The following is a 12,624-nucleotide window of genomic DNA, read 5'->3' on the forward strand; positions in this document are numbered from 1 at the left end:
AATTGAAAACTATATATTTTCTACCCTTCTGTTTGTTTTTCTTAATAGAAACTGTGGAAGAAATTTACGGACATCCCCCACTGGGTGCCCCGTATAGGCAATAAACACAGGCAGGAGAAAGTGTCAATCATTCCTCTTTATTATCTAAGTCTTACAAGAGGGTAACCGTTACAGGAGCGCATAGCACCTTATTAGCAAGTGTTACAAAGTAAGGGGTGTCTTTCGGGCTCTATTTATACACTGTTGATTAGATCACAATTCCATGGAACTCATTACATAATCAGAAAACTTTCAAGATGATTCATTACATCCAATTGCAAACGGAATGTGACAAAATATTCATACTTTAAATAACTACAATCAGCCTGGTCCACTAGGCTGATTGATAGTCCTGCTATCTTAAGAGTATGTAACTTTTTAGGAGTGTTCATTTTCGTTCTGAATCATAGTTTTGTTCTTTTGTTCATCAACAGGAAACTTAGCCCGAGTATAACAATAGAGTAACCTGCACACTTTAATAGTTCAAATCTTTATCGTAGTGAATATTAAAATAACACCTTTAGCCTTTAAGCATAAACTCAGAAGAATATGAGACTACACACATGCTGGGTGCACACCGAACTAGGGTTCAAATTCAACTCTTATGAAACTGGACCAAAACTTAACTTTCATAATGACTGAAAAATAAAACATGCACTAATATTTTGCTATTTTTAGACACTTGAGGTAGACAGTGTTAAAAAAAAAAAAATCTTTTTTTTTTTCTCTTTTCTAAAATAAAATAGAAATTAATTGGCTGCATACGTTTTCAACTCCCTTTGGATGCAGATACAGCTCTGTGTGTGCTTCTCACTATCAGTGTCGTACGTCTTTATACTGGGATCTTTGTCCATTCTCTTTAGTACATTTGCTGAATCTCCAGCTCCATTCCACAAATGCTCAGTTGAACTCAAGTTTGGTCTTTTACTGGGCCCCTGTAGTATATTCATTTCTTTAGTGTAACGCCACTCCATTGTTGCATTTGTTTTGTATTTCCAAATCATTGTCCTGTTGAAATATGGATTGTCTTCTAAATTCTAGTACTGTTGAGGATTGCAGATTTTCTTCCAGCATTTTCATACATTTTATTCCATACATTGTTCCCTATATCTCTTTGTACTCCTGTTCCTTTCACAAAGAATCCTTTCCTTTTCATGATGCTGCCTTCTTCACTTTTAGGAATGTGTTCTCAGTTTGATGTGCTGTGTTAGATTTGTGCCAAATATAGTGCATATCTTTGAAGGCTATGATTTCAGTTTTGGTCTTATCAAAATTGAGCATAAGAACCTTCCATCTACTTCTTAAGTCACTTGCATGCCTTTGGACACATTCTAATTGATATGTCCTCCACAAACCCCCACACCCCTCTTGCTATCTTTTCCCACAAGCTAGGTTTATAATTTGTGCATGCTAGTGTCTCTTGTACAGTTTCACCCACCTCTGTCATGGAGGGCTATAACTCCTTTAGAGATGCACCTTGGTGGTTTCCCTTGCTACAGCTCTTCTGGTGTACTAATGGATGATTAATTATCAATAAGACAGCCGTCCAGGTTTATGCTAATAAATGTAGGAATGAGTGAGATTTATCGTGTCCACCCAGAGGTACTCCAATAAACACTGGAAATGGAAAGATGAATTTTAACTTAATTATCAGTCTTGCCTTAGACAATTCCTGTAATTAATCAAGTAATTTGGTCGTAGAAGGTCTCTATCATTTAGACTTGTATCAAAGTATCTAAAGCACACTTGGTTTAAGAAACAGAATAATACAGCTTATTGATGAACACAAGGTTTATAGAAATATAACTGCATGTATATGCTGACATATACGACAGGATGCAGACAGACATATAACATAGAGAGGCTGGCTGTTTACTTCTTATTTACAGCTCTAAATTATCTTGGCACATATAGTTTATTATACCAAGACTTTAAAGATTTTTTCATATGTTGTGTGAAGTATGTAGTGCTGTTGCTTTGTTGTTGCTCAGGGTTCAAGTGGTGAATTCTTCTAGCTTTGGAGTGCAATCTTCCTTTTTGCTGTGTGATTTTTTTTTTTTTTTTGTGGTGTGCAGTGCTTTCTTCAGTTAGGCCCTTTGCTATGTTGTCAGCAACATAGGAAGAAGCATTGTTCTTTGGCATAACAGTTTAGATGCTGAAGTTTTCTTCTTGAAGTGATGGCTGCTTCCAAGCGTTCAGACTGGCATACTTGTTTTGCTTGGCAAACAGGTTCCCAAAGAGAACAGTTTGTCATCTTCAGCTCCCCAAGTAAGAGCCGCTCAAAGCTTTTTAGTTTCATTGAGGAGGTTTCAGCCATTTTGGAAAGTGAAAGCACAGTTAGTGCCCCAAGACAGTCTCCATAGAGTTCAATGAAAGGAGTCCATAGAGAATCTTTAGGATGGTGCAATGAGTTTTAAGGAAATGTATAATTTTGTGGATTAAAGTCACTCAAACATTGAGATCTACATTTTTTAGACTAAGAAATGTTTTCAGTCATTTTTGAAGCGTGTGCTAAGGAGTGACTTTGGGCAGAGTGCCTTAAGGAATCCCCTGAGAGTTCCCTCGAAGTTCCATTAAGAGCCCGAGAGTGTCCCAAACATTCACCAAATGGGTTGAGTGTAACTTAATTTTAAGGGAATGTGTAACTTCTGAAAGGATTAAAGTTACTTGCAGTTAAAAAAATCAGTGTCTTCTAATAGGTGAGTTCTTCTGTGCATCAGAGTTTTCATTCCATGACTTTTAGCTTTTTGTTCTTGCCCGTGTCCATTTCCTGCCTTCTGGATCTAGAAGTCAACACAGTGCATTGATTTACACCTTTGTTATCAGATGAAGTCTAGGCAGATCCTGGTACAAGCTGGCGTTCAGTCACTTAGTTTGGAATGCAAGTGATGGGCGGTGTAACTGGATCTCTGCATCACTGTTAAATCTGCTTTCTTAACCCTTAACTAAATCCACTAAATCAGTGGATTTATGGATTTATTTTTAGATAGTCCTAAAATATGTCCTACTATTCAGTAATATGTTATTAAATTACATTAAAAACATGTACAATTTTAAATTATTGAAATATTATATATTACAACATCACAGTGTGCATGTAAATAGCCATTTTAACACTGATGCCCAAAGTATACCGTGCAAGTACTTATGAGATGAAAAATGGTTTCAGTTAAGGGTTAACAGGGTTAAGGGTTAGTTAAGGGTTAACAGACCTGGGGCCTCATGTATAAACGGTGCGTACGCACAGAAATGTTGCGTAAGAACGTTTCCACGTTCAAATCGCGATGTATAAAACTTACACTTGGCGTAAAGCTACACGCTTTTCCACGGTACCTCATACCCTGTCGTACACAAGTTCTCCGCTCGGTTTTGCAGACTGGCAGCACCCAGCGTCAAAGCAGTGCCACTGTTCCTGTTCGGTTACCCTTTCTTAGATCCACATCCACAATGGCGACTTTATCAAATACACTGAAATTAACCGCATATCGTTCATATATTTAATGCATCTGATTGTAATTAACCTGTAACAATATAATGGTCCACAGAATGGTCAAATTATTCTAAATACCATAACTGCTTTAGCGTTGTTACTCACTGCACCTTCTTCTTCTTCTGTCAGCTGCTCTCGTTAGGGGTTGCCACAGCGGATCATCTTTTTCCATGTTACTCTCACTGCACCACTCTGAGTATTTATATCACTGTATCTGAGTGTGAATCACAGATCTACAGCGATTGGAAAGAGAATTATCGGTATACAGCATCAAGCACTCGCTGCCTCAGCCATTCGCTATTTGAACTGCTCTCATCCGACCAATGCTTCACAGCCTTTCCTGTTCGGAGCTCGCTGTTCACAAACAGTTTCATCCCAAGAACTATACACACACTCAATCAGTCCATCAAGTGCTCCTTGTAGAACTGTTTGTACTTGCAAGTTACTGTGCGGTAATTGTACTTATGATACAGTTATAATATTGCACAACCTGAGCCACTTTATAAAGCGCGTATTTACATATGATGACGATATAATTTTTAAGATGAAATGCAGCAAAATATTTTGATTATATTATACAGATAAAACTTTAACTACACGGTGCCGCAGCGCTAGCGAGCTTGAGCTCCGTTCACGGTTTGTTCCTGCCTCGCGCTGTATTCATGCTGTGGCTGGCGCGACACTGGAAGGATAGATGGATAGAATAATTAAACATTACGAAGATATTTCGATGTTCCTTAAAAGTTTTGAAGAATCAGCGTTCTAAGCTTACAGATGGCTTAATGTCTGTTACAGAGCTGATTGTATGGCGATTGGGTATTTGGAGAAAGAAAAGTAAGGACAGGAATTGGAGGTTAGTACATTTGAAAGAGACAGTACTTCTGTAATAAAGCATTTCATTAAAGGTCACGCATGGCGCAGCAAGCATCTTGCTGTAAGACATGAACAATCACTGCGCCACCGTGTTCCCATGTTTAATAACATGCTTTAACTCATGAAAATGATATCACGTATACTTCTCAGTTTTTTAATTATTCAGAGAGCTGTAATATTACGAATGTAATGGATTCTGTGTCCTGTCGGAGGAAGATCACGTAGTGATTCAGGCACATAGAGCACATAGAAGATCAAATACAAAACAAAGCATTTAACGTGTTACTTTAGTTACGATGGGATTTGAGAAACTAGTAAATTAAACGATTTTAAGATGAAGTTTATGATGTTCTACTTTAATGACAAAATAAACTACGTGATTAAAGTGGAAATTTCAAGATTAAAGTTGATATTTCGTGCTTTATTAATCACTGTGTGCCTTTTCTTTCGCTGTACCCTAATAAGCTTTCATATGACACTCAGGTGGTGAGCTACGAGTCTCCTTTTCATGCCAACTTTGATATGTGACAACTTTTTTATTTTGGGCACTGTGCGACTTTGTGAACTTGAGCTTTCGAGTTTCTCCGACACGCTGTGTCACTCGATGAACTTCCTTTTGTTGCTTATATAACTGTTTAAACCAACAAATAGTACGTTTTTCTTTGCCTCCATTTGGTATTCGCTGAAATTCTATTTTTCCCTCGTACTTTTGCCATTGCCTTTTCACAGAACACTGGGCTTAAGGGCTATTTATATTGATTTGCATATTGAAGGAGGCGTAATTCTGGGAGGAGTTGGGGCAGGACAGCAAGCGCGTGCACGTGCGTTTATTTCCATGCTGAGCGGGATTTATGTAGCGGAAGTTGGCGAACGCACAGATTCCTGCATCTGGATTTTTCTGTGTGTAAGCACATTTCGGCTTTTGTGCTTACGTCATGTTATAGTGCGAATTCTACGCACGCCGTTATGCATGAGGCCCCTGGTGTGCCACCAAGGCCTAGTAAAATTGGCAGTTCTCACTTTGTCCTGCACTGGCTTGTTTTGAAAGGTATACAGTTCTGGGCAGAAAAATGATTACCAATTTTTAATAATCAAATTCGGTATGCTTCCAGATATATTTGGTACCTGGGAAATTTTCCTCCATCTTTTCCGTGACTGATATTTTTTTATTTTTTTTTTAAAACTTGTCTTAAATCTGCTTGGTATTTTCCTTGTTCTTCGTGGTGTCGTGTTTTTCTTTTTTTAGAAATACACAGATTAACTGAAGAAGGTCCCAGACACAGGTGAACATACGTGAAACACCTCGTGCAGTCAATTAGACTCTAGTTATGTAACTGTGTCTTGGAGAAAACAGAAGTAATTTAGGTATTACAAAGCAAGGGAAATGAATACTTATGACATCAAATATAGAAATACTGCTAAATGTGTTGAGTGGCCAAAAATATATGCATACACATTACTGTAAGAAAATTCTGAAAAGTAGTGCTATTTTTAGCATAATTTTCAGTATACAAATATGAAATGCTGTAAGATGGCTTCCTGCAGTTATTTATTACACAAAAGCAACAGAAATTTGTTCGGTCTTGCCCAGAAAGTTTTAAGTGTGCTCTTAATTCTCATGTCCTTTCCCCTAAAAAGACCAGCTTTAATTTGAAAATGGACATTCAGGCTACCATTGAATGGTTTGGAAATCATTTTTGTCTGTTGTAATCAGCAGCCGTTTTAGGTGGAGTTTGTTAACCTGATGCAACCCTCCTCTGGAATGTACAGTTTATTTATGTTTGAACACCTCTGTGGGCAGATAAGGGTGGTTTGTATTTTTTTTTTTTTTTTTTTTTTTTTTTTGAATATGTCAGAAAAACACCATCTATTCTGTATGCCCTGATCAATAATTGATTAAAAATGCAGTATAAAGGTAAAATGATATCCATTACCAGGTTTTCCTTAATTCAATTAAGTAAGCCAGTTACTTCATTTGAACTATTGAGGGCACAGCAAAGATAAAGGCTTCTTTACTTTTTCTTTGTCATAAATAATTGTCTGTTTTAAGTGTATTTTTGTTCTGCAACTTTGTTTTGATAATTGTTCATTGAATGAATTAAATACAAATATAAATTACATTTATAGAGATTCATGCTAGTGTAATTAATGATAACATCAATATCAAATTTTCAAATATTAACACCTGAAATCCTCATTCAGCATCTAGTCTAGCAGTATTCAAAGGAAGGATTTGCTAGCATTCTTTTGTACTTAATTGACTAAGACAATGATTTTTTTTTTTTTTTTTTATTTCTGTGGCTGTATAATAAGTGTCCACTGTGTATCCATATATCATTCTGAACAGGGCCGTGCTAATGGCTCTTCCCAGGAAGCTGAAGCACATTTCCCTGAAAACCCTTCTGCACAAACACAGCAGTCCCGTTCATTGGGTTCCACTGTTGAAGGAGCAGCTGAGCCAATGGACACATCAACTGCTGCTTCCTCCTCCACTGCAACCACCTCTTCCTCATCTTCCACACAGACAGAAGGATCTGGGAGCTCTCCCAATCCCCGGCCCAAGTAAAAAAAATTTTGTTGTTTTCACAATGAAAAGAATTACACTATAGTTATGTTTTATATTTATACATTTTTAACTTACTGTCTTGTTCAGCCATCCTTCCCCAGCAGAATTCCTTGAGGTTTTGTTTGAACTACGCAGAGTGGAAGATCGATTGCAGCCATTTATTCATCGGACTCAGGAAATTCTTAGTTCTGCCACCACCTCAGATTATAACAATAATGTAAGTAAAATTGTATTTTATTATTTTTAATTTTTGTCCATCAAAGGTTAGTGTGGGTTCAGTTTCTTACTTGCTTAGATCATCATTGCAATGCTTGCTGCAGCTTTCCCTGCCTAGGATAAGTAGGTTTGGAAAATGTATGGATGGATTGGAGACCATTGCCAGTGCCAAGATAAATGAGAACACTAAATAGCTAGTAGCCAGCTGAAGACCAGCATTCTTGTTTTAAATTATTCCTGTGTAACAAGCTTTCTAATTGTCAGGTAAAGGTCTGGCTTTTACTAGAGAGAGAGAGAGGGGGAGCTGTTGACACTGTGGTCTGACTACAGCTTGTTTAAGTGGGCAGTTGAGTATGTTTCTAGTTTCAAGACTGCAGATTTAAAAAGAATATATATATATTTATGCATTTCGATTGCAACAGATTTTTAAATATTTATGCGTAATTAACACTTTGATGCATTGAAATAAAGCAATCATGTTGATGCTGTTGGGTTAGAATGGTTTATTAAACTGATTTTGTTTTCCATGGTTTATATCTTCTAACCAAATTCTAATTGATAACTGGCATTAATTTTGGCAATGGCAGTAATTAATAAGACATTTCAATATAATTCCCTTTTATTGCCTTTTTATGTAAATGACAGCTGTAAATTGCGTTTGTTAATGATTAAATTTCACCTAGAAACTTGTGATGTTATGTGGAGTATTATAAATAAAGTGTCTTGCAGAGCAGCTTGCAGTGGTGGCCTATGGGACACTACAAAAAATGTGATAGGCTTACATTTTTCTGAATGGTCCATTCTAAAATTGCAAAGCCTTGCATTTCCATGTTTGTGAGGTATGTTTATGACAACAAAACTGAGATAAAAGTACATTTTATTGCAGATTCTTGGTATTATCATAATCATGTAATTGTTTAAACAACAGCCAGTATGATGGAAGCTATGGTTTTGTATTTTTTGTTATTTGGTATTTTGGAATTGCTGAAGTAAAATATGACAAAGCACATGACTGTAACTGTTTAGGTCTAGCTAAAATTATTCAAAAATGTGCAGTACCGTCCATAATGTTTAAGACAAAGCCAAATTTTTCCTTGATTTATTCCTCTTCTCCACAATTTAAAATTTCAAATGAAACAATGCAGATGTGATTAAAGTGCACATTGTGTAGACTTTCATCTAAGTGTATTTATGCTCATTCTGGTCACACCATGTAGAAATTACAACACTTTTTATACATGGTCCCCATTTTAGGGCACAATAATTTTACAATGGAAGGTATATTAAAACAGTCATTTATTACTTTGTTGTATTTCTCTTGCATGCAGTGACTGCTTGAAATCTGATTCATAGATATCACCAGCTGGTGATACTATGTTTACCGATGCTACCTCATTTGATTGAAAACTCAGATAAAACGAATGTCTGTGTCTATTTAGAATTTAATAAATTAAAGATATAAAAGATTTTGTCAAATTATATGGTACAGTATCACTTTTAAGCCTCCTTTAATACCCTATTAATTTAGTGCTCCTTATTTCCACAATTTTCCGAAGTCGCTTCAGCATTATAATGTGGTGTCTTCCAGTGCTGTTTCGATAGCATTTAGACCATCTGTAGGAGAAACCATGTGTTTTGAATTTCTCTGCAGTCCTTGTCATCACATAGTGAAACAACAGAGCATGTGTACATGATCAGTACTGATAACACACTGATACTAGCCAAGGGGTCCAGTTGGGTAGGGGATACCTCCTCCTCAACCGCTCGACTGGTACAGTTGAAGTTAAAAAGTAAAGCATTTATGCATTTGGTACAGAATTCATGGCAAAGCTTTTTATGAATTACAAGAAAAGTAGTATAATAAGACTTGCAGGTTTGCCTCAGATAATGCAGAGAGAGAGAGAGAGAGAAATAAATATACATATATGTAGAGATGGCTATGTTAACCATTTCTAACATCTGTCTCTCTGAATTTTACTTGTGTCATTTTAAAATCTGTTCTTCTGAACCTAAAAACTTAAAAAAAAAAAAAAAAAAAATTATGGTTAAGTTTCTGGTGTGGCACATTCTGACGTGTTCACATTAGTGAGTACCACATGCTGATTATTGTGACAGTTTATAATGTAATTATTTAGTTATTTTTATACATATGTTTATTTTTTAATGACACTATGTAAAGTAAAGTAATGGAAAGGCCATTGTGTTTTGATGTTTGACTGTCAGTACTCGTTTACTTAAATGATAGTTCAGTAACTATGTAAAGTCTATAATGCCATTTTACACTGCTGCTACTGTTAGTATTTGTTTTATATTGTTGTACAAAATAAAAGCCCAATATTGTAAACTTTTACTTTTAATAAAAGGCATTTTTTTTTTAAAGTAAGGGAGAATATGTTAAATGGGACTTTCGTTTTTGCCATGTATTAAATGGACATTGAGTACTGTGAAATTTTACTGGTATGACCTTTGTATTTATGTGATGCATTATAACAGTTAGTAATTTTGCAATCCATTCTGTTGAAAACAAACTTGTTAAATAATGTTTTGTCTAGTTGGCTTGAAGATTTTGATTCTGTCATCATGGATTTAAGCATTTAATTACATGAGTCCATTTTATGATTTGCTTATTATTTTAGACACAGGAACGTGAAGAAGATCAACGTATTATGAACTTAGTTGGGGAGGCTTTACGTTTATTGGGAAATGCTTTTGTAGCTTTATCAGACCTCCGCTGCAATCTATCTGCAGCAGCTCCACGACATCTACATGTAGTGCGACCAATGTCTCACTATGCATCTCCAGTACTGCTGCAGCAAGCTGCCATTCCCATTCAGGTCAGTGTTCTGTTTGAGTGATGCATCTTTGTATATTCTATATGTAGCTTTGTAGTGCAAAAATTCTTTTTAACTTTAATTATGCTAATTAAATAATTGAAAGTTATAAATAATGCTCTGATAGTCATCAGTTGCATGTGTTACAATTTATTATATTACAGTAAAATGTAGAGTTGCACCAATCTATTTTTATTTTTGTATTCTGAATTCACTTGCCAATTTCAAAGCAACTTTCTGGTTGATGATTGATTAATAAGACAAGCTAAAATTAGTATTATACACAGTGATTAGAAAGTGTAAACTTGACACAGACCTGAAGTTACAAACTGTAATTAGTAGTTTCCTATGCATCTGTTTTTTGTGTCAGTTAATCCAATTTATGATTTTGAGGTACCTTAGTGTGCCGATAGGCTGGAATGCGTTATGTTCAATGTGAATGCATTATTCATTTCATTTCGGTCCTTTTTATTCATTTCAGATACCATTACTTATTATTTGAACCTGCTTTGTCTAAAACAAGGTTTGAGGTATTAAATTTTGAGTCTTCATGGTTGGAAGCTGGCTTTTGATTTTTGAGATGCTAGCTGAAACAGCCCAAGCACACAACCTCTCACAGCATGCCCACAAAGATTTTAATAACTTGGTTTTAAATGAGAAACTCCATTAAAAATGAGAAACATAAACAACCAAATATGTCTTTAAAATGCAGCAGTTTTTTGTATTATTTAAAGCATAGGTGTCAAATTCAAATTGGCTTCAGGCTACTATTGGTAGCAAGAGAGATGATATTCTTTAAATCTATTTTTACTATCATTACTAACATATTTTTTTCAAAAAGCAAACTGTACTCTAAATACCTTACTCTTAAATGTGCAATTTTTTTAAATTAAATTAACAAAACTTTGCATTAACCTAACACATGCAACACCTGAATACATTTGAACTTATATTCTATTTCTGTGCAGAAACCTGGCAGCGATTCTGCTCACACAGCCTTGCCACATTTGCCCTAATGGAGTTTATTTACAGTGTAAACTCTGTACAGCTTCAAGATTAGCATCAGTAAACCTACATCTGTACTTGCATTTATTAAATCTCATTAAAGCTAAAGTTTCTCATACAGATATGTGCTTCCAAAAAGGCACATTACCTGACTGAATACTTTGGACATCTCTGGAAAGGATGGAGTTAATTCTCTCAAACTGTCCAGTCATGTCTGCTTTTTCCTGTGCCTCCCTGAACTTCGAGTTAAGCTGACCATTGCACTGCAAGTTGATCAGTTTCATTTGGAACACTCTCCACATCTGCTGAAAAGGGGTCTGCAAACAGCTGCAAGGTGTTGCGGTGTGACCTACAGTCAGCAAAATGGTGATGAAATTCCTGCAGTAGGTTTTCAATAGCAGATGTATATGTATCACTCCTGAATGCTGTGCCATCCTCCACAAGAGATCTACATGTTGGGAAACGTGTGAAATTTTTGGCAGAAAGCTGTGTTCTCCATAATTTCAATTATGTGGTGAAGGCTTTTGCACTTTCATAAGCTACTGTGATGAGCTGATCACGGCCCTGGAGCTTCAAGTTAAGTATGTTCAGCTCCTGTGTAATGCCCACCAAGGTTATTATAGTTAACGAAAACTAAAATCAAAACTGAAACTATTATTAAAAAAATATTTTCGTAAACTGAAATAAAATAATTAACAGAAATGAAAAACTAAAACTAAACGAAACTATTAAAGTAGCTGGTAAGACTGAAATAAAATAATTTACTAAAATATTTTTAGTTTTCGTTTTTGACTGAATATTCTTGCCGTTAGTCTTTAACCCTTGTAAGTTTTAACTCTAAAACAAAGTCATCCACCACGAGCCGCCCGCACATTTTCATCCAGTGAACGGCGGCTGGTGACGGAGGGCGACTGTTCACACAGCATTTGCGGTGACAGAGCAAGCTGAGTGCAGGTGCATAAAGAAATAAGTGCGTGGGAAATAGAAAGCGATTTGCGTGCCACCTTTCCTTGTGCTTGTCAAGATGTAATTCAAACAGCTGAAATCAGAATGTGGTGGTTATCAAAACGTTTACCATATGGACAGAAAAATCACGAGTGAGTAACGTTTCAGTTTATTTCTCAGGTGTCTGGTTTTTGTTGACAGCAATTCACCTGCCACTTCGCACAGGAGAAATCGTTTTTACTTTCTCATATACGAAAGTATAGTAATCATGAAAAAATTCGACCTCGAAATTTTGATGAATCTTGATGTTATAGACTAACCAGTGCCCAACAATACTGTTTTTTGGAATTGTGTGTGTGCGCGCATGTGTGTGTCTGTGTAAACACGATAACTCAAAAACGCAACTAGATAGATGGATGAAATTCGGCATTTGGTTGTTACACCACAATTATAGATCTGTATTAACTTTTGGGCCAAATCAATCACCTGGAAGTGGTACTTTACCTGAACACATACTCGATTTTTTTTTTTTTTTTTACAGCTGCAGAGTCCGATTTTTCTACTTTACTTTTATAATAATTGCTCAATATATTATTCATTTGATTTGTTGTTGATGGTTGCTTAAGGTTGATAATTTAAAAATATAATCATTGTCTTGC

At 35.9% G+C, this 12,624-nt stretch overlaps 1 protein-coding gene across 4 annotated transcripts in view; it reads left to right on the plus strand.

Moving 5' to 3' along the window:
• LOC114650601 (large proline-rich protein BAG6-like) overlaps positions 1-12,624 on the plus strand; it is a 119,008-nt gene that overhangs the window by 67,211 nt on the left and 39,173 nt on the right. For all 4 annotated transcript variants that reach the window (XM_028800361.2, XM_051934613.1, XM_051934617.1 and 1 more), the window contains 3 exons: positions 6,750-6,964; positions 7,056-7,185; positions 9,821-10,018. In XM_028800361.2, the coding sequence (XP_028656194.1) occupies positions 6,750-6,964; positions 7,056-7,185; positions 9,821-10,018 (543 nt within the window). The remainder of the gene's footprint in view (positions 1-6,749; positions 6,965-7,055; positions 7,186-9,820; positions 10,019-12,624) is intronic.

Source organism: Erpetoichthys calabaricus, chromosome 1 (assembly GCF_900747795.2).
Source record: "Erpetoichthys calabaricus chromosome 1, fErpCal1.3, whole genome shotgun sequence".
NCBI classification, from domain to species: domain Eukaryota; kingdom Metazoa; phylum Chordata; class Cladistia; order Polypteriformes; family Polypteridae; genus Erpetoichthys; species Erpetoichthys calabaricus.